Below are 26,976 nucleotides of genomic sequence, written 5' to 3'. Positions count from 1 at the left end.
GCTCTGCCTGCACATGGGGGCTGGGGCTCTGGGGTGGGGACTCCCATCCAGTGGGACTCTGAGTATAGCTCACTCACTTCTAGGTCACTGGTAACAGCCTGCAGGCCCTGCCGAGAGGGGCAGGACTGGGAAGGTGAAAGGCTCCATCTGTGGCCATTGCTGACACTAGCCATGCAGGGAGCAGCCTTGGTTTGCTTCCACCCCACCAGTCACTGCTTGGCACCCAGTGTCCCTGAGGTGTAGAGAGCTCTGCACCATTGGGCCCTGTGCTGGCTCCTGGAGATGGTGTTGGGGTTGGGATGGGGGTTCAGCGCGGGGATGGACTTCCCTGCATGATCTCTCTCTTTTATCTCTCTCCTGCTCGGTCGCTTGCTCCCTCCCCATTTTGCTGGTCTGTTTCCCTTGGTAGCAGCTGAAATTCATGCACACCTCACACCAGTTCCTTCTGCTGAGCAGCCCCCCGGCCAAGGAAGCCCGGTTCCGCACAGCCAAGAAACTCTACGGGAGCACCTTCGCTTTTCAGTGAGTCCATGGTGGGACGGGGCCCTTCCCCTTGGGGCAGCTCCCCACTGCTTCTTCCTGGGGGCTCCAGACCGGCTGGCACTGCTGCCCCTCGGTTTCCCTTCGCTGCTGCATGTCAGAAGAATCCCCGCAGTGGGGCCTGTCCCTGCTCTGGTAGCGATGCCCTGGCAGAGCTAGTGCCCAGAGAGAGCGAGCCAAGGCCCTTGCTTCAGCAGCTGAGCAAGGTACCCAGCCAGGCAAGAGGGTCTGAGTGTACCTGGGGGAGAGCTCTGGCTACAGGCAGGCTGGGGCAATGGGGTTGCTTCTAGATAAGGAAACTTAGGGCCTGATCCAAAGTCCATTGGAGTCAATGGAAAGACCCCCATTGGGCTTTGGATCAGACCCTGTGAGCCCACCTGGCAGTGGAATGGTGGTGCTGTGTGCTAGGGAGGGGAAGGACCCTCTGTGTCAGATCAGAACCAGCTTGATCCATTGCCAGAACAGGGACTCCAGCCCCAAAGGGGCTGGCAGCTGACAGGGACCAGCTAACTTGCATTATTTTCTTACCCTGGCGTGGCCAGGCCCAGATGGAACAGTGGGGGCTGCTCTTCTGAGAATCCCAGCCTGCTGCCTCAAAGCCCAGAGGTGCAGAAGGATCCAAACTTACCTGCACTAAGTGGGACCTTCCTGTGGCTGCTCGGCTAAGTCCGTGTTGTGTGGCATGGCACAGCTGGGCATTGTGGGGCTGATGAGGTAGCACTGGGAGGCCGCCTGCATCCCCAGGGTGTGTGAGTTAGGGAGCACCTTGGGAAGGCTGATGGCTGGGTCTGCCGAAGCTCTGTCTCCATTCAGCCTGGCCCGCCATCCTGCCCAAGGCTCAGGGCCATTCAGAAGGGGAGGCTGGGCATGGCCCAGCAGAGGAGAGAGCTCTTGAGACTTTACAAAGCCGTGTCAGCCCTAGGGGAGGGTGTGTCTGTGGGTCTGACTGCCCTGGAGCAGGAGGTGTGAGTCCCAGCTGGCATGGACATAGTCGGGCATAGCGGGAGGGGCTAGCTGCGTTGGGGATGAGGCTAGGCTATCCCCTGGGATTGTCCTCGGGGTGGCCAGCCTCTCTTGGTGCCCGCACCGCCGCAGACATGGCTGTTCCAGCTGGAAGTTCCACCTCTGGCCTTGCCATCCTGGATGTGGGTGTATGGGAGAGAGGGAGGCGCCAGGTACTGCTCTGGTAGCAAGGGAGTGGCTGGCTGTATGTGTGCTAGGTGCCAGTGAAGGAGTGGAGGGCGGGTGCGTGAGGGGACAGGTATGAGCAGGATGTGCACGCAGGATGGCAGCGCTCGGCTGGGCTGTGTGCCTGACGTGCTGGTTCCTTGCTCTTACAGTGGATCTCACATTGAGAACTGGCATTCCATCCTACGCAACGGGCTGGTCAATGCGTCCTACACCAAACTGCAGGTAACGGTCTGGTGCCTGCCCTCTGCCAGCCCTCTGACCTCATGGGCTGGGTGTGGCCACGTGCAGGTGACCTAGGCTGTCCTGGGCATTGAGGGAGCCAGTGGGTCTGAGATCCGGGCTCTGGCCTGGCTGGCATTAGAAGAGAGCCCAGCTTTGTGGGGCAAGATTAACCCCTGCAGTGCTGGGCTGCAATGAGCACCAGCAGCAGAGTCTCCCATCAGCGGGTTGTGCCTGGGAGAGACCTGGATTTTCACTCACAGCCCTCATGGGGAGGGTCCCATGCCCAAGGCCATGCCCTCTCCTCTTTCCACTGCAGCTCAGCTCCCAGCAGCCAACTCTCCCAAACCCACCCCGCTCCCAGCAGTGCCCAGGCACTGGCTCTGCAGGCTCAGCTGCTCCTGAGTTGGACAAGCAGACAGAAAAGTAGTTGGACAGACTGACTGGCGGGGGATGGGTGGGAAGATGGATAGACAACATGCAGGGGAGGGGCCTGCAGCATGGGGCAGATGGACAGACTGACAGCGGTGGGAAGGACCTGCAGTGTGGGGTGGATGGACAGACCGACAGGCGGGGGCAGGGCCTGCAGCGTGAGACAGATGGACAGACTGACAGGTGGGGGAGGAGTCTGCAACATGGGGTGGATGGACAGACTGACAAGCGGGGGAGGGGCCTGCAGTCCAGCCAGTGTGTGCCCTGTTGGTTTCTCCCTGCCCTGGCCCTGGGCTGGCGGATGCAGCGCCTCCTGGGTACAGGCTCGCACCGTCTGCCTGTGTTGCTCACGCTGGTGTTTTCCTGCAAGCTGCATGGAGCAGCCTATGGCAAAGGCATCTATCTGAGCCCCATCTCCAGTATTTCCTTTGGATACTCAGGTAAGAGGCTCTCCTCTCTCCCTGTCTGTCTGTGCACCCAATGGCCCTGGAGAGCTACACGTTCCCCTCCATGCCCTGTTGCAAACCCAGCCTGGGAGGGACACTGCTGGGCTGGGGCACTTCTGGGCTCCCTGGGTAAATGGCTCGTGCCACTTGCACACAGCTCAGGCTGGGAGAAGCACGTGCAAACAGCATTTTCCGGAAGCCATGTGTATTAGAGAAGGAGAATGCAGCTCCCAGGGACACCTGAGCGGGGTTTCCCAGATGGGTGACCCTGCACAGCCTGCCCTTCAGGACTCTGGTCTGGTCTGGTCTGGTCTCTGGTCGCATCTGCTTGATGCGAGGCCTATCTGCACATGTTGCTTCCAGCCAGAGCTGTGTGTGATTGGCATGAGTACCCCCAGGCCCTGCTCCTCCATCACCGCTGTGCTCCAGGCTGTCCCACTCAGGGCTGTTGCCAAGAGCAGCTCTGTCCAGGGTGGCTGGGCAGGGTGTGCTGGTGGCATGGAGGCAGGTTTAACCTGTGGGGGAGCTGGTCCTGTGGCCTCCTGGGATTAACCCTTGCTCATGGCCTCACTTCTCAGAGACATGCCTGCTTGGTGGTGCCAGCATGCCTGCTTTGTGGTGTGTTTGTGTGTGTGCCCGTCTCGGCCATGGCAGTCCCCACACATCGCACTGCTCCCTCATTCTCCCCTCCCCACCTCTGTAACATGCTCTGGGATGTCCCGCAGCCATTGGCTGGTAGTGCCAGATCTTGCCTCGGTCTGATGGGGTGATGGGTCTTCTCTGATGGGAAGTCCCTGGCTACATGGGTATCTGCTGTCACAGCCTGGTACAGTCGGGAAGGCAACTCTGCCAGCCTGTTGGGGGTCCTGGTTCTTCTCCAGCATTGCATGGCACTGATTTTGGGCAGCAGCCTCCCATGTCTGCCATGGGAAGGTGCCGTCCATGTCTCGGGAATGGATGGACAATGAATGGCTCTCTGCAAAGCGTCTGCTTCCTGGGGAAAGCTTTGATTTTTTTCATCCAAAACCCAAATACCTCCTGGAAGCTCTAGTTCAGGCACCTCGTGTCCCCTTTCTCCTCTCTGGACCAGGCTCCCCAGACAGATTTTATTTCTCATGATGCATCACCCACCTCTCCAAGAGGGGAGGCCGTGGTGAACAATGGGAGATGTAGTCTGACCAGGGGGTTTAGCCCATAGAACATAAGTATGACCATACTGTGTCAGACCAAATGTCCATCTCACCCAATATCCTGTCTTACTGTGTGCCAGGTGCCCCAGAGGGAATGAACAGAACAGAGCAATTATCAAGTGATCCATCCCCTGTCGTCCAGTCCCAGCTTCTGGCAGTCAGAGGTTTAAGGATGCCCAGAGCATGGGGTTGAGTCTCTGGCCATCTTGGCTGATAGCCATTGAGAGACCTATCCTCCATGAACATGTCTAATTCTTTTCCGAATCCAGTTATTGTTTTAGCCTTCACAACATCCCCTGGTAATGAGATCCACAGGCTGGCTGTGCATTGCGTGAAGAAATACTTCCTTATGTTTGTTTTAAACCTACTACCTATTAATTTCATTGGGGCACCCCTGGTTTGTGAGTTATGTGATGGGGTAAATAACACTTCCCTATTCGCTTTCTCCACAGCAGTCATGATTTTGTAGACTCTATCATATCCTCCCTTAGTAGTCTCTTTTCTAAGTTTGAGTCCCGTTTTTTTAATCTCTCCTCAAATGGAAGCTTGTCCACACCCCTAATAATTTTTGTTGCCCTTCTCTGTACCATTCCCAATTCTAATACCCCTTGTTTGAGATGGGGTGACTAGAACTGCAAGCAGTATTCACGGTGTGGGTGTACCATGGATTTATATAGTGGCATTATGATATTTTCTGTTTTTAATCTCTCCCTTTTGTAATAGCTCCTAACATTGGGTTAGCTTTTGTGACTGCCACTGCATGTTGAGCAAATGTTTTCAGACAACTGTCCACAATAACGCCAAGATCTGTCTTGAGTGGTAACAACTAATTTAGACCCCAGCATTTTGTATCCATAGTTGGGATTATTTTTTTCCAATGTACATTACTTCACACTTATCAATATTGAATTTCATCTGCCATTTTGTTACTCAATCCCCCAGTTTTGTGAGATCTCTTTGTAACTCTTTGCAATCAGCTTTGGACTTAACTCTCAAGTAATTTTGTATCATCTGCAAATTGTGCCACCTCACTGTTTACCCCTTTTTCCAGATCATTTATGAATATGTTGAACAGCACTGGTCCCAGTACAGATCCCTGGGGGACACCACTCTCTCCATTCTGAAAACTGACTATTTATTCCTACCCTTTGTTTCTTATCTTTTAACCAGTTACTGATCCATGAAAGGACCTTCCCTCTTATCCCATGACTGCTTAGTTTGCCTAACAGCCTTTGGTGTGGGACCTTGTCAAAGACTTTCTGAAAGTCCAAGAAAACTGTACCGACTGGATCATATACTTGTTGACCCCCCCTCAAAGAATTGTAATAGATTGGTGAGGCATGATTTCCTTCTACAAAAATTGTGTTGACTTCCCCCAATTTATCATGTTTATGTACCTGATAATTCTCTTCTTTACTACAGTTTCAACCAATTTGTCTGGTACTGAAGTTGAGCTTACCAGCCTGTAATTGTCAGGATCACCTCTGGGGCTTTTTAAAAAAAAATCAGCATTACATTAGCTATGCACCAGTCATCTGGTACAGGGGCTGATTTAAGCAATAGGTTACATACCACAGTTATTAGTTCTGTGATTTCACATCTGAGTTCCTTTCAGAACTCTTGGGTGAATGCCAGCTGGTCCTGGTGACTTATTACTGCTTGTTTTAGCTATTTATTCCAAAACCTCCTCTATTGACACCTCAGTCTGAGACGGTTCCTCAGAATGGCTCAGGTGTGAGGATCTCCCTCACATCCTCTGCGGTGAAGACTGATGCAAAGAATTCATGTAGCTTCTCCACAATGGCCTTCTCTTCCTTGAGTGCTCATTCATGACCTCAAACATCCAGTGCCCTCATTGATTATTTGGCAGATGGGCTTCCTGCTTCTGAGGTGCTTAAAACAATTGCTGTTAGTTTTTGTGTCTTTAGCTAGTTGCTCTTCAGTCTTTCTTGGTCTGCCTTAGTACGCTTTTACACTTGGCTTGCCAGAGTTTATGCTCTGTTTTATTTTCCTCACTAGGATTTGACTTTCAGTTTTTAAAGGATACCTTTTTACCTCTAACCACCTCTTTTACTCAGCTCTTTAGCCATCACAGCATGTGTTTTGGTTCTCTCACTGTTCTGTTGTATTATCTCTGCGGTGTACATTTAGTTTGAACCACTGTCGTGGTGTTTTAAAATAGTGTCTATGCAGTTTGCAGGAATTTTCCCCCTTGAGACTGTCCCTTTTAATGTCCATTTAATGAACCTCCTCCTTTTTGTGTGGGGTTCCCCTTTTGGACATGAAAGGCGACTGTGATGGGTTTCTGAGGCACTTTGAGGATATTACACTGGGGCCGCTAGCACTGAGCGGTTCAGCAGCGGTCACCTTTTGGACCAGACTCTGTACTCCGCTTGAGAGAACGTGGAGCACCTGGACTACAGCTGCTATGGGCACCACCACAGCATGTCCACACTGAGCTTGTTCGTTTTCAGGTTCCCATTTTTCAGAGAAATATCAACATTTCCCATGGAAAATTTGGACAAAAATGACTTGTTCAATTTGTGTAGAAATTTGCCATAGAAAAATAACCTGCTTTCCAATGAGCTTTAATTAACACACTTCCCCCGATGTGTCTGCCAGGGCGCCCGGCTTCCTGGCTGGCCCAGTTCCCTCAGCCACTGAATCGGCACAGTGAGAAACCTGTCGCAAACTGGGAGCCCACTCCTGCCTCTCTTGCATATCTGAAGCTTTTATTGGCTTCAGTGAGTTTTACTTCCACCAGGAACCCAGGACTAGGGCCCTCGTCTCTTAGTCCCTCACCTCTCAGGCCGTTCCCATGCTGGGGCTGGCTTGGTTTATTTGGTCTGCAAAAGACTCTCCATAGGAATTCTGAAAATCTGGCTTTATCTCCTCAAAATTGCTCAGGCCTAGATTTCTAGTGCTTGGCACCCTTCACTGGGGCCAGATTTCCCAGAGAGCCCTGCACCGACCATACTCAGTGGGCGGAGCCCCTAAGCAAATCAAGCCACTCATTTTGGTGCCTCCCTGGGAGTGGTGTTGGAAATTCTGGTCAGAGCACCCTTCCAGCCCCGGTAAGCGGGAAAAGGCCAGTCGATTGTCCCCCTGCATTTCCCAGGAGCCCTGGTGAGATTGGCCCCTGTGGTAAGTCCCTTGTGTCTAGTCCAGCCTAGCATTATATCAGCTGCTGCCCGTGCATTATAGAGCAGTGCCTCTTGAAAGCCCCTGGCTGCACTGTCTAGAGAGCCGTCCTGCCTGGGGAATGAATGACTGTAGTGCCTCGAGGGTGCTATCATGTCTTGGTGATAGGCATGGTATGAACACCTAGAGCGGGGGTAGCCTGGGGTCATGGCTCTGGGGAGGGTCACATGCCGGTGTCAGGGTCAGTGACCAAGCTGCATTGGTAGATGAGGTGTGTGTGTCCTGCTCTGGGGAAGGCTGTGAAGCACTGGCATGGTGGATCTGTTACCTGCCCTCCCTGCCTCGCCCTCCTTCTCTCCTCTCCACTCCGCTCACCTGGTGAACAGGGGATGTTTCCTCTTGAGTTTCCATTGGCAAATGCTTTGCCTCCCCTTCCCGCTGCAGTGGGACACAAAGGGGAGCCAAGCCAGCTAGCCTGGGAGCTGCAGCAGGGCCATGTGGAGGGGAAGCCTGGCCGCTCATCCAGGCAGCCAGCTCTGTCCCCTCTGCACAGCTTCCACATGGCTCATTGGCCATGCAAGCAGCAGGGATGTGGCCAGCAGAGGAGCTGCCTTGAGTGGTAGGTCATCGCAGCTCCAGGCATTGCTAAAGAGCTGCAGCCAAAGCTGCTGGAAGCCATAGATCTCCCTCCTGGAGCAGTCTCAGCACAGTCGCCGGCATCACGGCTACTGGCCAGACAGCGCTGCCGTGGCCAGTGGGGTTGGAGGGAGAGTCCACGCAGATCCCCCTCCAGGGCTTCTGCTAGCCCTTATCTTGGTCCCATGGATTCACAGATTCGAAGGCCAGAAGGGACTGCCATGATCCCTAATCTGGCCTCCTGTCTAACCCAGGCCAGAGAGCTGGGGGACGTGCAGACTCCTGGTCCCTATTTATTCCTCTGTCCACTGGGAGGTGAATGTGGGGAGCTTTCTGATTCCCAGGGCCCTTTTACACTACTCACTCTGGGGATCTGGGGCCAGTGGGCTGATGTCTCTTAGGGCATATCAGGAAGCAAACGAGGGCAGCAGAAGCCGTGTCTGTTTAACCCCCCTCCAGCTTGAGCATCCCTGACACACATCACACTGCTGCAGGCCTTGCCCCTTAGCTCCGGAAAGTCAGACTCATTGCTACGTCGTCTGTCAAGGGCCCTGAGCCATGGACGCTTCCCAGTCGGGTTGGATCTTCACCTGGAGCATTCGGTGACAATGCACGTCTGGGGGGCCCAGACCAGGCCAGCGGGATGGCAGAGAAAGTCAGGGTGCCCCCGCTTCAGCCACAAGCACCTAGGGAGACAACTGGCTGCTCTGGGGTTCATCTGGTTTCTGTGGATTGAAGCTGCCCCATGGCAGTTTGAGGGGGGTGGGGGGAGACAGAATTTGAGCTGCAGATCCTGTTAAACTCCAGACTAACAGGGAACCACAGCAACTCCTGTTAACAAGACTCAGACCCCACCTTCAGCAGCATCACTCACTCCCTACCCTTGTCCTTCACAATGGCCCCAGGTGGCGGCAGCTGCGGGGCTCTGTTGTTCCACAGTGCATGGCCCTTTCAGGAGCACTTTATTACTATTATTATTATTAGTCTCCTCCTCCCTGAACACCTCTGATTGTTAAGCTACAGGGTCTATCATGTAACCCAGGGGTTCTCAAACGGGGGGTTGGGAGGTTATTACATGGGGGGTCGCTAGCTGTCAGCCTCCAGCCCAAACCCCGCTTTGCATCCAGCATTTATAATGGTGTTAAATATGGTAAAAAAGTGTTTTTAATTTATAAGGGGGGGGGTCACACTCGGAGGCTTGCTATTTGAAAGGGGTCACCAGTAGCAAAATTTGAGAACTGCTGATGTAGCCAGTGAGGTATATACGCAGGGTAAGACACCTGGCCTGGTGGAGCTGTGTGCCGGGCTGTAGCTCTGGAGACATGGGGTCAATTCCCAGCTCAGCCGCAAATGCCTGTGGCTTTAGGCAAATCATGTGATCTACCCTGTTTCCCAGTTCCCGAGCTGAAAGAGTGGGGCCAGTCCTCCCACTGGGGCTAAATCCATGAGTGGCTGTGGTGCTGTGGGGCCATGTTACATACCTCGCTCAGCCTTGCCTCCTAAAAGGTAGACAGCTGACTGAAGATGGTCGTCTCAGCTCTTGCCCAAATGATCTCCAGGGACACATGGCCCTTTGTGGTTACACTCACCAAATCCAAGTTAGCCCACTGCATGGTAGTTCCCACGTGCACACATCCGTTTGTGCTCCTGTATATGAGAGGGTTTCTGCACCATCTAATGTTCTTCATGGGAATGTCTGCTTGGGTCATGGCACACCCTTGGGTGTGGCAGTGCATTGCCAGGGCAATCATAGGCGCCAACTTCTGCTCCCGCCGGTGGGTGCTCGACCCCACTCTACCCCCGGCCCTGCCCCGGCTCCACCCCTTCCATGAGGCCCCGGCCCTGCCCAGCCCCCATTCCGACCGCTTCCCCAAAGTCCCCGCCCCAACTCTGCCCCCTCCCTGCCCCTATTCCGACTCCTTCCCCAAATCCCCACCCCGGCCCCGCCTCCTTTCCTGAGCGCGCCACATTCCCGCTCCTCTCCCCGCCCCCCCAGAGCGGCCAAACAGCTGTTTGATGGCAGCTGGGCAGGAAGCACTGGGAGGTAGGCGGAGGAGCGGGGAGGCGGTGCACTCAGGGGAGGAGGCGGAGGAGGAGGAGGTGGGGCAGGGGAGTAGGGAAGTTTGACTGCCGGTGGGTGCAGAGCACCCACCAATTTTTCCCCGTGGGTGCTCCAGCCCTGGAGCACCCACAGAGTCGGCGCCTATGAGGGCAGTATTGATCTGCATGGAGAGCTGGCCTCATCCTTTCGCCTCCTTCAGCAAGCAGCTATGTCTTGTGGAGCATCCTGGACACAGGATTTAGTGAGAGGAGGGCGGCCTTTCCCCAGTAACTGCTGACCTGTGCTGTTGTTCTTCCTTTATTGTCCAACAGGGATGGGGAAAGGACAGCACAGGATGCCCTCAAAGGATGAGCTCGTCCAGAGATATAACCGAATGAACACCATCCCTCAGGTAACCGGCGGTATTGCTTGCTGGGCCTTGTCCCTGGAACCCCAGCCATGCACAGCCTCTGTTTGTCCTTCTACCCTCACATCAGCCACAGGGGTATGTGCAAGACTGGCTTGTGTCATATCTGAGATGTGTTTGTGCAATCACTGTTTTTCTGTGCCTGAGGGGAGGGAATGTTGCCAAGTGGTTAGAGCAGGCGACTGGGGCTCAGGGCTCCTAGGTTTTGTTTGCTGTTCTGTTGGTCTTTTGGTAAGGGCCATAACTGCTTAGTATTGGCCCAACTCTGGTCCCATTGATGTCAATGGGCAGTCAACTTCTGACTCTGAGGGTCAACTTCTGAAAAACCCACCTTCTGTGCCTCAGTTTACCCATCTATAAAATGTGTATAGTCAGCCTCACCTACCTCCCTGGACTTCCACATCTGGAGACCTGGCTTTCTACATCTATCACAGATGTTTGGTGGGATTTATTCTAGCTCCTAGTGACCATTTTCGCAAAGCATGAAGCTGATCATGTGTCCTGAGACAATTTGGTCCCATAAGTGCCGACTCCATGGGTGCTCTGGACCTGGAGCACCCACTGGGAAAAATTGGTGGGTACTCTGCACTCACTGGCAGCTCCCCACCCCACCACCCCGCCCCAGCTCACCTCTGCCTCCACTCCGCCGCCTCCCCTGAGTTCACCGCTGGGTCCTGCTTCTCCCCCTTTCCTCCCAGCGCTTGCGCCGCAGAATAGCTGTTTTGCGCGGCAAGCCTGGGAGCAAGGGGGGAGGAGGGGGAACGCGGCACGCTTGGGGGAGGAGGCGGGGCCAGGGCAGGGATTTGGGAGGGATCCAATAGGGGCAGGGAGTGGGGGCGGGAGCGCAAGCACTCTCCGGCCCTGACAAAAGTTGGTGCTTGTGTTTGGCCTAATTAGCGGCCTCCGGGGGAAGGACCAGGCTTGGGACAGCAGGAGCTGTGAGACAAGGCTGGGCTGCATTGGCAGAGCTGTGTGTGTGTGTGTGTGCAAAAATCACATTGGGGAAGAAAGCTACTAGAGCCTCCCTTGGGATAGTGCTTGGGGTGTGCTCCACTGGGATCCGATTTGGATATGGATAGAGGCCTCTTTAATTTTTTTAATGAAGTAAATACTAATGGGAATTGTGTGATCATGGGAGACTTTAACTTCCCGGATATAGACTGGAGGACAAGTGCTAGTAATAATAATAGGGCTCAGATTTTCCTGGATGGTGATAGTTGATGGATTCCTTCACCAAGTAGTTGCTGAACCAGCCAGGGGGGTTGCCATTTTAGATTTGGTTTTGGTGAGTAGTGAGGACCTCATAGAAGAAATGGTTGTAGGGGACAAACTTGGTTCGAGCGATCATGACAGCTGCAGCGGCACAGGAGCTAGCAAACAGAGCTGTAAACAGGGGAGTTTGAGTGGGAGTTCTGTTGGAGGAGAAGGTATTTGTGTGTGCTTGGTTTTGTATTGGTAGTATTTGTATGTGTAGAGGTTTGTAGGGGCTTTGTGCTGGGAGAGAAGCTGAGCCCTGATTAGGGGGCGGGGCTTCACTGACTAGGGGTCCTATAAAGGTAGCAGCCAGTCAGGCAGCGGCACAGGAGCTAGCAAACAGAGCTGTAAACAGGGGAGTTTGAGTGGGAGTTCTGTTGGAGGAGAAGGTATTTGTGTGTGCTTGGTTTTGTATTGGTAGTATTTGTATGTGTAGAGGTTTGTAGGGGCTTTGTGCTGGGAGAGAAGCTGAGCCCTGATTAGGGGGCGGGGCTTCACTGACTAGGGGTCCTATAAAGGTAGCAGCCAGTCAGGCAGCGGCACAGACAGCTGCAGCGGCACAGGAGCTAGCAAACAGAGCTGTAAACAGGGGAGTTTGAGTGGGAGTTCTGTTGGAGGAGAAGGTATTTGTGTGTGCTTGGTTTTGTATTGGTAGTATTTGTATGTGTAGAGGTTTGTAGGGGCTTTGTGCTGGGAGAGAAGCTGAGCCCTGATTAGGGGGCGGGGCTTCACTGACTAGGGGTCCTATAAAGGTAGCAGCCAGTCAGGCAGCGGCACAGGAGCTAGCAAACAGAGCTGTAAACAGGGGAGTTTGAGTGGGAGTTCTGTTGGAGGAGAAGGTATTTGTGTGTGCTTGGTTTTGTATTGGTAGTATTTGTATGTGTAGAGGTTTGTAGGGGCTTTGTGCTGGGAGAGAAGCTGAGCCCTGATTAGGGGGCGGGGCTTCACTGACTAGGGGTCCTATAAAGGTAGCAGCCAGTCAGGCAGCGGCACAGGAGCTAGCAAACAGAGCTGTAAACAGGGGAGTTTGAGTGGGAGTTCTGTTGGAGGAGAAGGTATTTGTGTGTGCTTGGTTTTGTATTGGTAGTATTTGTATGTGTAGAGGTTTGTAGGGGCTTTGTGCTGGGAGAGAAGCTGAGCCCTGATTAGGGGGCGGGGCTTCACTGACTAGGGGTCCTATAAAGGTAGCAGCCAGTCAGGCAGCGGCACAGGAGCTAGCAAACAGAGCTGTAAACAGGGGAGTTTGAGTGGGAGTTCTGTTGGAGGAGAAGGTATTTGTGTGTGCTTGGTTTTGTATTGGTAGTATTTGTATGTGTAGAGGTTTGTAGGGGCTTTGTGCTGGGAGAGAAGCTGAGCCCTGATTAGGGGGCGGGGCTTCACTGACTAGGGGTCCTATAAAGGTAGCAGCCAGTCAGGCAGCGGCACAGGAGCTAGCAAACAGAGCTGTAAACAGGGGAGTTTGAGTGGGAGTTCTGTTGGAGGAGAAGGTATTTGTGTGTGCTTGGTTTTGTATTGGTAGTATTTGTATGTGTAGAGGTTTGTAGGGGCTTTGTGCTGGGAGAGAAGCTGAGCCCTGATTAGGGGGCGGGGCTTCACTGACTAGGGGTCCTATAAAGGTAGCAGCCAGTCAGGCAGCGGCACAGACAGCTGCAGCGGCACAGGAGCTAGCAAACAGAGCTGTAAACAGGGGAGTTTGAGTGGGAGTTCTGTTGGAGGAGAAGGTATTTGTGTGTGCTTGGTTTTGTATTGGTAGTATTTGTATGTGTAGAGGTTTGTAGGGGCTTTGTGCTGGGAGAGAAGCTGAGCCCTGATTAGGGGGCGGGGCTTCACTGACTAGGGGTCCTATAAAGGTAGCAGCCAGTCAGGCAGCGGCACAGACAGCTGCAGCGGCACAGGAGCTAGCAAACAGAGCTGTAAACAGGGGAGTTTGAGTGGGAGTTCTGTTGGAGGAGAAGGTATTTGTGTGTGCTTGGTTTTGTATTGGTAGTATTTGTATGTGTAGAGGTTTGTAGGGGCTTTGTGCTGGGAGAGAAGCTGAGCCCTGATTAGGGGGCGGGGCTTCACTGACTAGGGGTCCTATAAAGGTAGCAGCCAGTCAGGCAGCGGCACAGGAGCTAGCAAACAGAGCTGTAAACAGGGGAGTTTGAGTGGGAGTTTGAAAGGGGAGTTTGTCTTGCGGTGCTTGTGTTGGGTTTGGTTTTGCTGTGGGTGGTGGTGTTTTGGTGTGGTTTGTGTTTCCCAGAGTAACAGGATTTAGGTGGGAAGGATATGACAGATACAGAGGTGGCAGTGGGAGTGACCCATGTAGCAGAAGACACAATGAAGATGACTGGATGTGGAAGCTGTGGTATGTACATGATCCTGGAGGGGGCACCTGGTAAGAGTTTTGTCTGCATGAAGTGCCGTCTGATAGAGCTGATGGAGGAAAAGATCCGAGGTTTGGAGATGCAGGTGGAAAGTCTGGTAGAGTTTAGGAAGGGGTTTGAGCAGATTATGGAGCAAAGACATGAGGTATCTGAAAGGAAAAGCTCAGACTTGCAGATGGAAGCAGGACTAGGGAATTCTGAGGGGAGACTGGGTGAGGAAAGTGGTCAGTGGAAGCATGTGACTAAAAGAACTAGGCAGAGGAAAAGACGGGCTAGTGAAGGAGAAATAGAGCTTAAGAATAGGTTTGCAGAGTTGGAAAATGAGGAAGGGGCTCAGCAGGTAGTCACTGAAGGTGACAGGGCAAGGAAGAAGAGAAGAGAGGTTAGTCCTATAGGAAAAGGGGAAGAGTTAATGGAGATTACACCAAATATGAGCCCCAGGAGGATACAGGATGGGTTAAAAAGGATTACAAGGGAGAATGGGAATGGAAAGAACTTGCAGCCAGAGGGAACAGGGGATAGACTGGAGAATAGTACAGTCACTAGGAAAAGGCAGGTCTATGTGATTGGGGACTCTTTACTGAGAAGAATAGATAGGCCTGTAACCAGAGCTGATCCAGAAAATAGGAGGGTGTGCTGTCTTCCGGGTGCTAAGATACGGGATGTAGACCTGAGGTTGAAAAGGATTCTAAAGGGAGCGGGAAAGAATCCCCTAATTATCCTTCATGTGGGAACAAATGATACGGCTAGATTCTCGCTGGATAGTATTAAGGGAGACTATGCTAGGCTGGGGAGGACGCTTAAGGAAATTGAGGCTCAGGTGATCTTTAGTGGGATTCTGCCTGTTCCTAGAGAAGGGCAACAAAGGTGTGACAAGATTATGACTATCAATAGATGGCTTAGGCAGTGGTGCTATAAGGAGGGCTTTGGGATGTATGGCCATTGGGAGGCATTCATGGATAGAGGACAGTTCTCTCGGGATGGACTTCATCTGAGTAGGGAAGGAAATAGACTTCTAGGATGGAGGCTGGCACAACTGATTAAGAGAGCTTTAAACTAGGAATTTGGGGGAGATGGTCGGGAGATGTCCAGGTAATCTCCACGCCAGAATTAAGCATAGAGTGGAAAGAAAATGAAGTAAGAGTGGATACAGCTGTAGGTAGGAGGAAGGGCAGTGTAGATACAAGTCTAATAGGTTATACTGGTAGTAAAATAACCGTGCCTAATAGGGTACAGAATGTGAGTGAGGCTAAACAGCAAAAATTAAGATGTTTGTACACTAATGCAAGGAGCCTAGGTAACAAAATGGAGGAACTAGAGTTACTGGTGCAGGAAGTGAAACCAGATATTATAGGTATAACAGAGACCTGGTGGAATAGTAGTCATGACTGGGCTACAGGTATTGAAGGGTATGTGCTGTTTAGGAAAGACCGAAATAAAGGTAAAGGTGGTGGAGTAGCACTGTATATCAATGATGAGATAGAATGTAAAGAAATAAGAAGTGATGAAATGGATATGACTGAGTCTGTCTGGGCAAAAATTAAATTGGGGAAGAAAACTATTAGAGCCTCCCCTGGGATAGTGCTTGGGGTGTGCTATAGACCGCCGGGATCTAATTTGGATATGGATAGAGTCCTTTTTAATGTTTTTAATAAAGTAAATACTAATGGAAACTGTGTGATCATGGGAGACTTTAACTTCCCAGATATAGACTGGAGGACGAGTGCTAGTAATAATAATAGGGCTCAGATTTTCCTAGATGCGATAGCTGATGGATTCCTTCAGCAAGTAGTTGCCGAACCGACTAGAGGGGATGCTATTTTAGATTTGGTCTTGGTGAGTAATGAGGACCTCATAGAGGAAATGGTTGTAGGGGATAATCTTGGCTCAAGTGATCATGAGCTAATTCAGTTCAAACTGAATGGAAGGATTAACAAAAATAAATCTGCAACTAAGGTTTTTGATTTCAAAAGGGCTGACTTTCAAAAATTAAGGAAATTAGTTAGGGAAGTGGATTGGACTGAAGAATTTATGGGTTTAAAGGTAGAGGAGGCCTGGGATTATTTTAAATTAAAGCTGCAGAAGCTATCGGAAGCCTGCATCCCAAGAAAGGGGAAAAAATTCATAGGCAGGAGTTGTAGACCAAGCTGGATGAGCAAGCATCTTAGAGAGGTAATTAAGAAAAAGCAGAAAGCATATAGGGAGTGGAAGAAGGGAGGGATCAGTAAGGCAAGCTACCTTATTGAGGTCAGAATATGTAGGGATAAAGTGAGACAGGCTAAAAGTCAAGTAGAGTTGGACCTTGCAAAGGGAATTAAAACCAATAGTAAAAGGTTCTATAGTCTTATAAATAGGAAGAAAACAAAGAAAGAAGAAGTGGGACCGCTAAAAACTGAGGATGGAGTGGAGGTCAAGGATAATCTAGGCATGGCCCAATATCTAAACAAATACTTTGCCTCAGTCTTTAATAAGACTAAAGAGGATCTTAGGGATAATGGTAGCATGATAAATGGGAATGAGGATATGGAGGTAGACATCACCATATCTGAGGTAGAAGCGAAACTCAAACAGCTTAATGGGACTAAATCGGGGGGCCCAGATAATCTTCATCCAAGAATATTAAAAGAATTGGCACAAGAAATTGCAAGCCCATTAGCAAGAATTTTTAATGAATCTGTAAACTCAGGGGTTGTACCGTATGATTGGAGGATTGCTAACATAGTTCCTATTTTTAAGAAAGGGAAAAAAAGTGATCCAAGTAATTATAGGCCTGTTAGTTTGACATCTGTAGTATGCAAGGTCTTGGAAAAAATTTTGAAGGAGAAGGTAGTTAAGGACATTGAAGTCAATGGTAAATGGGACAAAATACAACATGGTTTTACAAAAGGTAGATCGTGCCAAACCAACCTGATCTCCTTCTTTGAGAAAGTAACAGATTTTTTAGATAAAGGAAACGCAGTGGATCTAATTTACTTAGATTTTAGTAAGGCGTTTGATACGGTGCCACATGGGGAATTATTAGTTAAATTGGATAAGATGGGCATCAATAGGAATATTGAAAGGTGGATAGGGAATTGGTTAAAGGGGAGACTACAACGGGTCCTACTGAAAGGTGAACTGTCAAGTTGGAGGGAGGTTACCAGTGGAGTTCCTCAGGGATCGGTTTTGGGACCAATCTTATTTAATCTTTTTATTACTGACCTGGGCACAAAAAGTGGGAGTGTGCTACTAAAGTTTGCAGATGATACAAAGCTGGGAGGTATTGCTAATTTAGAGAAGGACAGGGATACCCTACAGGAGGATCTGGATGACCTTGTAAACTGGAGTAATAGGAATAGGATGAAATTTAATAGTGAGAAGTGTAAGGTCATGCATTTAGGGATTAATAACAAGAATTTTAGTTATAAGCTAGGGACGCATCAACTAGAAGTAACAGAGGAGGAAAAGGACCTTGGAGTATTGGTTGATCATAGGATGACTATGAGCTGCCAATGTGATATGGCTGTGAAAAAAGCTAATGTCGTCTTGGGATGCATCAGGAGAGGTATTTCCAGTAGGGATAAGGAGGTTTTAGTACCGTTATATAAGGCACTGGTGAGACCTCACCTGGAGTACTGTGTGCAGTTCTGGTCTCCCATGTTTAAGAAGGATGAATTCAAACTGGAACAGGTACAGAGAAGGGCTACTAGGATGATCCGAGGAATGGAAAACTTGTCTTATGAAAGGAGACTCAGGGAGCTTGGCTTGTTTAGCCTAACTAAAAGAAGGCTGAGGGGAGATATGATTGCTCTCTATAAATATATCAGAGGGATAAATACCAGAGAGGGAGAGGAATTATTTAAACTCAGTACCAATGTGGACACAAGAACAAATGGATATAAACTGGCCACTAGGAAATTTAGATTAGAAATTAGACGAAGGTTTCTAACCATCAGAGGAGTGAAGTTTTGGAATAGCCTTCCGAGGGAAGTAGTGGGGGCAAAAGATCTATCTTGCTTTAAGATTAAACTCGATAAGTTTATGGAGGAGATGGTATGATGGGATAACATGGTTTTGGTAATTAAATATTCATGGTAAATAGGCCCAATGGCCTGTGATGGGTTTTAGATGGGGTAAGATCCAAGTTACCTGGGAAAGAATTTTCTGGGAAAATTTTCTGTAGTATCTGGCTGATGAATCTTGCCCATATGCTCAGGGTTTAGCTGATCGCCATATTTGGGGTCGGGAAGGAATTTTCCTCCAGGGCAGATTGGAAGAGGCCCTGGAGGTTTTTCGCCTTCCTCTGTAGCATGGGGCACGGGTCACTTGCTGGAGGATTCTCTGCTCCTTGAGGTCTTTAAACTACAATTTGAGGACTTCAATAGCACAGATATAGGTGTGAGGTTTTTTTTTGTAGGAGTGGTGGGTGAAATTCTGTGGCCTGCGTTGTGCAGGAGGTCAGACTAGATGATCATAATGGTCCCTTCTGACCTAAATATCTATGAATCTATGAGCTAATTCAGTTCAAACTAAATGGAAGGATAAACAAAAATAGATCTGTGACTAGGGTTTTTGATTTCAAAAGGGCTAACTTTCAAAAATTAAGGAAATTAGTTAGGGAAGTGGATTGGACTGAAGAACTTGTGGATCTAAAGGCGGAGGAGGCCTGGAATTACTTCAAGTCAAAGTTGCAGAAACTATCAGAAGCCTACATCCCAAGAAAGGGGAAAAAATTCATAGGCAGGAGTTGTAGACCAAGCTGGATGAGCAAGCATCTCAGAGAGGTGATTAAGAACAAGCAGAAAGCCTACAAGGAGTGGAAGATGGGAGGGATCTGCAAGGAAAGCTACCTTATTGAGGTCAGAACATGTAGGGATAAAGTGAGAAAGGCCAAAAGCCATGTAGAGTTGGACCTAGCTTTTTCTGTAATATACAAGTACCTGATGTCACACCTGCATGCTGGGGGATATGGGTGGGCCCAGACACATGTCCAGGGTGGTGTTTTACACAGGTTGGACCTGCGTTAAGATAGGAGGGAAGCCTTGAGAGCTGTGCAAGCATGGCTCTGGGAGGGGATCCACACCCCCAACACAGATCTGTACCTTCCTTTGCCCCAAATACCTAATTCATCCCTGTGAAACACTGAGGCCTGGTCTACACTGGCGGGGGGAGGGAAATCGACCTAAGTTATGCAACTTCAGCTACGTGAATAACGTAGCTAAAGTTGATGTACTTAGATCTACTCACCGTGGCGTCTTCACTGCAGTGAGTCGACAGCTGACACTCTCCCGTCGACTCCACCAGCGCCTCTTGCTCCGGTGGAGTACCGGAGTTGACGGGAGAGTGCTCGGCAGTCGATTTATCACGACTAGATGCAATAAGTTGACCCCCGCTGGGTCGATCGCTGCCCGTCGATCCTATGGGTAATGTAGATAAGCCCTGAGTAGAAATACACTGGGTATCAATAAAACTCTCCCCCCAGGAAAAAAGTTTTAAACACAGCACATCTTGTTTCAGCAACTCCTCAGTTTCCTCCACTCCCAAGACCCCTCAACAAATCTCCATTTTCTGTTTTAAGCTGCAGATAGGTGTGTTCCTGAGCCACTGCCCCTTCCTCGTTGCTTGTCCATTTTTCTTCTTTGCAGTGTTGTTGTAGCCGTGTTGGTCTCAGGACATGAAAGACACCAGCTTCTCCCTTCCAATTGGTCCAATAAAAGATATTACCTCATCTACCTTCCACCCTCTTTTGAGTGGCCAGTCCATCTGGTGATATCTCTGATATAATTGTCTTTTTCCTCCGCCTGCGATTTTGCATGAGAGTCAGAGTGTTGGAAGTGAGTCACTTGTGGATCAGCAAGCTATGTGTCCACAAAAAGATGTTCCTTTACTTAGGATCTCAAGTCATTGTGCTCCCTTTAAGTTAATCTTTCTCATCACCTCTTTGTTCATAGGTTTCATTATCCAACTAACTAAACATTCTTCTAGAAAACCAGAATTCAAATGTTCTGAGTTTGATCTGTGTCCTTTGTAAGTGTCCAGCTCTCACATCCATACAGGAGAGCTGACCATATGTAGCCCTTCAGCAATCAAGTGAAAATATTCAGTTTTGAGGACCAGCCACTAGAAGGCATGCAACACACTTTTCTTTTATCCGGATAAAACTCCATATTTTACGCACTCTCTCCAAACAGTTTGCACAACTGTTTCCTATGATAGCAGGAGAACAGTGGTAACAGGATTCCTTGGTTCTGCTCCACAAAACACTTCCAGCCCCATGGACAGGAAGTTTCATTGGCCAAAAACCAACCAAGCAAGAATATACATTTCAATAAGAAGGCACAGGGGAACAAAAGGAGACAAAGGTCTTAGCTCTTAACTCTCTAGGGCACTGAAGGAACTGTGGGCCAGGTAGAACTGTAAACTTACAAGGCCCTTTGCTACATCTACGCTCCAAGACACTTTAAATTCCAAAGGAGTTACTGTAATATCAATGCCCCACATGCACACTACATTCACTTTTCATTGGGAGCATTATTTCTGTGGACCTTTTGAGATCTGCAATAGATCCGGCAGACTTTACAGCAACATGAAACATTCTGTTCAAAGAGGAAGTTCAAGATTGCCATCTAATATTAAAGTATGAAAATACAGTTATGCAAAGGTAGGTTACAGTCCTAAAAAGCTAAGTGTTACCCCGCTCCCTCCGCAAGTGAGAACTGTGCTGGAGCTTAAACTGTGAGTCAGCTCCCTGCCACCCAGCCTGCCCACCTCACTGCACACTCCTCAAGGCTCTGCCCATGTAAGCCTTGCCTTGCTGGGACCCATCAGTGAACCCTAGTTGTCGCGCTCCCTGGAGTCATCTCCCTGCAGTGTCAGCCCCTCTCACTGGACACTTGCATTTGCTGCCTCCAAAGAGACAGTGTGTACACCAGTTGGTTAGTTTAGCTGAAGACTCGCTCTTCACTTCCATGCACAGCACTGAGATGGTTTGGTAAGAAAACAAGAATATGTTGATTAATACAGAACAGAGATTTAAGTGATACTAAGCAAGAGGCTTGTCTGGTTACAAGCGAAACAAAAATAAAACCCGCTTTCTAGGGTTGAAAGCATAACAGATCACAAGCTTGGTCTCAGGCAATTTCTCACTTATAATCTCTTCTCAGAGACTTCAACCCCCATGGCTGAAGATCCACCTTTCACAGATTCCCAGGGCTCTGTCCTCGTTTAAGTGATAGATACTTATAATGTCTTTGTGCTCCCTCTTACAATTTCCAAAGTCTATTGTCTTTGTCTCAAGAGCCAGAAAGACTTCCTGGGTGTGCAGACTTGGAGCCCCGGTGAACTCACTGAGCGCCTTCCTCCATTGCCTGTTAGCTTGATGGCTTTGTTCACCTGATATGTAAATGTACTTTCATTGTCCTCTGCTGATCATCAAGCCGGTCAAACATTCCTTTGCCTAGGGCAGGCTGGGGTCATGCTCTGTCTCCCAAACACATTTCCAGCACACATATACAACTCTTTGTACCCTACCTGTACATGCATCATGCAATGACTCTCAGGACCAACATGTTACCAGTTTACATATGATACCTTACGTGATACCTTTTAGAGACATGTTAGGAGAACAGCATGTTGGGGTGGTGAGTGTGTCAGGCCTGATACAATTTACGGTGTAGTGGGCCCTCTGCCAGGGGGCATTGAGGGCTCTTGGGATCCCACCCTCAGATGTGGGCTGGGCCACAGAGCCCAGAACTCAACAAATTACTGAGAACAACAAATGAAGAAAGCAGGGCTGGGGTCCAGCCTGGGTTGGGTTATCAGTGTTTATACCTCTGACATGGTCAGTATTCTTCACTGTGATTGGCTGCTCCTACAGAGTTTGGACTATGAAAGGGACAGGGCTGGCCCCTTCAAAGGCAGAGTGGTGACACAACCCGAGTGGGATGCCAGGCAGATCATGATAACCCAGACTTTGTGGTTTGTTTGCAGACTCGATCCATCCAGTCCCGGTTCCTGCAGAGTCGGAATCTAAACTGTATAGCACTTTGTGAAGGTAAGAGGTAGAGGAAGGGGTGTCCTCACGCACCGCCTTGAGGGCCCTGGGACCCCAGGAATGGCACTGGAACAAGGTGGGGTTGGAGTGGTGGGTGCCAGAAACCTGGCTGCCTATTGTCTGTTCTCTGAGCTCAGATTGTTGCAGCGTGCCATCCCTTCCTGCTGAGTTTTGCAGCTTGTGGCCTGCTCGCTCCATGCCCTAGTGGGATGCGCTGCCCATTCACCACCTTGGCTGTCCATATGCTGGTGTCCCCTCTCTGCCACACACATGGCTGTGACACTGTGTGTCCCAGGCCTTGTGCTGTGGTGGGCATTGTTCCTCCCTCTATGTAGGAGTATCTGGGCCGGTCTGGGGGCTGGTCCACGGCTGGAGGGGACCCATACCACATTGTCTCTGGTGGAGCTTTAGCTGGCGTCACTCACTCAGGCGTCTTCTCCTGGAGACCCAGAAGGATGGTGTTAGCCCTGGCTCCTCCCCAGCAGCTTTCCCTGGTAGCAGTGAGGGTTGCAGGGGCTCTGCTACATCACATGCCCCCCTTTCAGCATGGCTGTGAGGCTGTAGGGGGCAGTGAGCCACCATGAGCTGCGTCTGACAGGTAGGTCTTGGTCTCTTCTGTGCTGAGCCCAGTGGGTTCAGTGTCTTTGCTTTTCTCAGTGCCTGGCTGGGGAAAGGGCTTGGGGAATGGTGCTCTGGCTGGGGCTCACTCTCGGTCAGCTGATGGTTGGGCTCTGGCATGGATGGGGCCTGCCCATGGGATCTGGGTGGATCCCTGGTGGCTTCTGGGCACAGCTCCAGTGGCTGATACTGTCTTTTTAAAGCCCTGCCTGGTGGGACTGCCTGGCTGGGATCCTGCCTCCTCCCCAGGCCCCCATGTAATAGTTGAGATCAGCAGATTTGCTCTTGTGAACTCTCCCCAGAGCCAGACACCCTGCCTGGGCATTTCCAGTGCTGGGCCCCTATGCTTTGGAATTGGCTTATGCCCTCTACTGGGTCTGAGCCCACTGACTCCTGGGGCTGGTGTGATGCCTGCCTGTCCCCTCCTGGGGTTGGTGGATGGGGGGTGGGGGTGAAGGGTTTTGATCTTCACATTGGGCAGGAAACAGTTTTCTTGCCCTGTGAAACTTTGGCCTTTAGAAATGTCTTCCAGTTCTAAACTGGGATGAAAAGTCAAAACTCGAAAAAGTTATGCATCAGAAATCCGAAAGCGTTTTGGTTTGACTCAGTCGAACGTTTCATTGCCATAAAGTCAAACCATTTTGCCCACTTTTCTTTTTTGATTTTTTACTCTAGCTGGCTTGAGTTTTGCAATGGACAGGACTTTCCAACTGGAGGAACCAGAATGTTTTGTTCTGAGAAATGTCAAAATGGGCATTCTGACCGTTCAGAAACGGTTTTTCCAAATATGCTTTGGAGTTGAAACATTTGTCCAAACTTTCCCACCAGAAGTTTCGGTTTCAATGATTCTGCATTTTATTTATTTATTTTTGACAAAGAATGTTGAACTGAATCAATCCCAGCCAGCTCTAGGCTCTTTGCTTGTAGCCTAACTCCATTTCCATCAGCTCTTTCCTCGCTTGTCTGGCTGGACTGCACTCTCTTTGGAGCAGGGCCTGTCTCTTGCTGCGTGTTTATACAGTTCCTAGCACAACGGGGTCTTGATCTCAGCGTGGGCTCCTAGATGATCCAACAGTACAAATAATAATTACGATATTCAGTTGATGTTAGTCAACTCCTTTTTGTGTGTTTTGAAACATAATTGTATAGGCAGGTCCCTTGTTTTGATCCTAATGATTCCTAGAGTTTTTAAGGCCAGACCATTAGATCATGTTGTCCAGCGGTTCTTAACCAGGGACCTGGGGCCCCCTGGGGGGCCTTGAGCAGGTTTCAGGGGGGTCTGCCAAATAAACCAGAGAGCTGGGCCGGCTTTAGATTTGCTGGGGCTCAGGGCAGAGAACCAAAGCCCGAGCTACCCGGGGCTGAAGCTGAAGCCCGAACAACTTAGCTTTGTGGGGCCCTGTGTGGCATGGGGCCTAGGGAAATTGCTCTGCTTGCTACCCCGTAATGTTGGCCCTGGCTTTTAATCTACTGGATATGCAGGAAACCAGTTGTTGTGGCACAGGTGGGCTGTGGAGTTTTTATAGCCTGTTGTGGAATGAAAAAGATGGAGAACCTCCTGCATAACCAATCTCACCCCGTTACTCCTGTTGAGTGGGCCCACTTCAATGGCTTAGTTAAATGAGGTGACTGATGGGAGCGCAGCCAGGCTGCAGTAACAGGTGTTAACAGGACAGTGGGTAGATAACGGTGCAGTTCCCTGTGCCATTCCACAGCACCATGGGTGTCCTTGGCATGGTCACCCCATTATCCCTTGGTGGCTGTGCCTCTCCCAGCACTCCTGTCTGGCCTGGGGAAGCAGCCCTTCCCCCCCCACAGCCTGGTGTGGCAGGACAGACATGCCCAGGGACAGCCCCATGGGACTGGCACCCAAGGCAGGGCCCCAGCTTTGTGTGTGAGCCGCAAGGGCCGCTGGCGCCTTCTGACGCCTCCTCCCTTTGCAGTGATCACCTCGAAGGATCTCCAGAAGCACGGGAACATCTGGGTGTGCCCGGTCTCGGACCATGTCTGCACCCGCTTCTTCTTTGTGTGAGTGCCGGGGCGTGAGTGGGGAGGGGCCCTGCTCGTGTGGTGGGGGCAGCTCCCTCTTTGGGGATGGGACGGCCCAAACAGCACCAGGACAGCCCAAACAGCAAGAGCATCGCGAACCATTAGTCAGCATCTCGACTCAGTCCCATGCGGGAGGGGAGAGGAGAGGAGAGCACAGTGCCCCTCACTGCCCCTGCCCCCCAGGGAGGTTGCCAGGGCCCAGCAGCACCTTGTGTGCCACCAAATGGATGCTCGAGTGCAGCCTCCAGCCCCACTGCCCCCTCCTTCCACGCCAGGCCCCCTGTTCATTACCGCTTCCTCTCCCGATGGGATCCCCTGCCCCAGCCAGCCAGAGCGGCACTGGCATGCAGCTGTCAGCAGTGGGAGGAAGGTGAGCCCCAGAGCCTGCTCCCTTTGGCTCTGCACAGCTCAGGGCCTGGTGCCTGCCAGCCGGGAGCACAAGGGGGCGCTGGGTAGGAAGGTGCTGGCAGGCAGAGCCCCTGGCCCAGTGCTCAGCACCAGCATCACAGTAGAGGGGTCTGCACTCTGTCACCGGGGGCCAGCCCTGCTGAGACAGACCCGTCTCAGAGCAGAGAGCTACGGCCAGACACTGACACCCAGGCCGCTGGTGCCTGCAACCTGGCTCTGCTCTGGGAGGGGTGTTAGCAATGGAATGGCTCCCAGTCTGTGGCCCCACTGGCAAACCTGGGTGGTTCAGCTGGGGCTCCCAGCGCTGTGACTAGGGGCCCATTTCCCTCCTGCCAGCCCCTCGCCCAGATACAGAGTGAAGTGCCTGTCTTTGCAATCAGAGACCTCCCCCTCTGTCCGAGGGCCTGGAGACCCCAGCTCTGCTCCCCTTGATGGGGGCGTGGCCCTGGGAGGACAGAGCTGGGGGTGGGGGTGTTATTGCTGGAGCAGGGACATGCTGGCAATGGACACTCTGGGGAGCTCTGGGTAACCTCTGAGTCCCCCCTCATAGTGCTTTCCCTGCCTCGCCCCTCCCAGGTACGAAGATGGACAAGTAGGAGACGCCAATATAAACACTCAGGACCCCAAGATCCAGAAGGAAATCATGCGCGTGATTGGAACTCAGGTCTACACAAACTGAGGGGCACCTGCGGAGCCCATACTATTCGCACGGGGAGCCGCTCCCCCTGGCACAGGCAGAGAGGAGCCGGGTGTCCGAGGCTGCCAAAAGGAGCAATGAAAACACTGGCTTCAGGAAGGAAACAGACAGGTGTGGGGGTGGAGTGAGGGCCTCAGCATCCTCCTGGGAGCAGGACTCTGCCGCTTCAGCCAGCACCACATCTGGAGGACAATGGCTCCGTTGCCACATCTGGGAAGCAGAGGTGCGACTGTGGGTCAGGTTTCCCAGCTGGTTCCCTGCTGTCTGTGCATAGATGTATAGCAGAGGACGCGGCCAGGGCGGGCTTGTTGATATTTTCCCATTCTCCCCCCGCCCTGATCTCCCTGTATCCCAGCACTGAGCAGGAGCCATGGGCACGTCCTGCCTCATGTGCCTGCCCTTGGACCTGGGCGTTGCCCCTGGGCACGTGGCCATTCTCAAGTTTACAGCAATGACATTTTTAACAACAATAAAAACAAAGCAAAAAAAAAAAAAGGTTTTAGCTTATTAAAGTTCTTTAAAAAACTGTCCCCGACTCTGCCTTTGTGAATGGGCCTCTGTTGTGAATGTTGTGGCCACCATGAGTGGTTGGGCCATACAGAGGTAACAGCCTACTACTGCAGCCAGTTAGTGGCTTTGCTGGTTTAGTTCCAGTGGTAGCAGGCTGAGCTTCAGTGTGGAAGCTCCTGTGCTTCTGAAGTGCAGCGGGGGTGGTTACACTGGCGTTTGAACCCAGGGGCTGGTTGTGTCACTGTAAGTAGCAGGGTGGTGCGGTGCCGATTGGTCTGATCAGAGGAACAGCTGCAGTAGGTTCAGTGGCTTTGCTCGGTGGCTCATCCATTCACCAGAGCCTTGCTGGGACAGTGCAGTGAGACTTCCCTGGCACAGCAGTGCCAGCCACAAGTTATGATGAGCTGTGAGCCCAGCTCTCTGCCCAAGGGGCACCAAGAATGGTCAAGCCATAGCCAGGAAGGCTGAGCTGTTTGTTATTCAGCCAGACTCTGTCAGCCTCCCAGGGGGCAGTCATGATTGAGGAAAGTGCCACTGATCGTGTGCCAGCCATATCAGCAGCACCAGCATCAGAGACTCTAAGCCCCAGGCCGTGCTGCTTGGAGAGTGGCCGAGCAATCGCCAGGGGAACATCCCTGGGGCAATGCCTGTGCCCTGGTAGTGCAGCCAGGCACTTTGATGGGAGCGCAAGGCAGCTCTGCAATGGTGCCTCAGGGGCTCTCTTTGCTCGGTGGCTTTGCTACAGAATGTGTTCCATTTACAAACCCTGCAGTGACTTT

At 51.1% G+C, this 26,976-nt stretch overlaps 1 protein-coding gene across 1 annotated transcript in view; it reads left to right on the top strand.

The window, feature by feature from the left end:
* Positions 1-26,128, top strand: part of PARP6 (poly(ADP-ribose) polymerase family member 6) — a 66,581-nt gene extending 40,453 nt beyond the window's left edge. The window contains exons 16-22 of the mRNA XM_077828838.1: positions 410-522; positions 1,881-1,953; positions 2,753-2,822; positions 10,169-10,248; positions 21,852-21,915; positions 24,477-24,561; positions 25,567-26,128. Of these exons, the coding sequence (XP_077684964.1) occupies positions 410-522; positions 1,881-1,953; positions 2,753-2,822; positions 10,169-10,248; positions 21,852-21,915; positions 24,477-24,561; positions 25,567-25,669 (588 nt within the window). The 3' untranslated portion in view covers positions 25,670-26,128. The remainder of the gene's footprint in view (positions 1-409; positions 523-1,880; positions 1,954-2,752; positions 2,823-10,168; positions 10,249-21,851; positions 21,916-24,476; positions 24,562-25,566) is intronic.
* Positions 26,129-26,976: the final 848 nt, after the last annotated feature.

The sequence above is a fragment of the Eretmochelys imbricata genome, chromosome 10 (assembly GCF_965152235.1).
Source record: "Eretmochelys imbricata isolate rEreImb1 chromosome 10, rEreImb1.hap1, whole genome shotgun sequence".
Lineage (NCBI taxonomy): Eukaryota > Metazoa > Chordata > Testudines > Cheloniidae > Eretmochelys > Eretmochelys imbricata.
The sequence above is the reverse complement of the archived record's forward strand: the minus strand, read 5'-3'. Positions and strand labels throughout refer to the sequence as shown.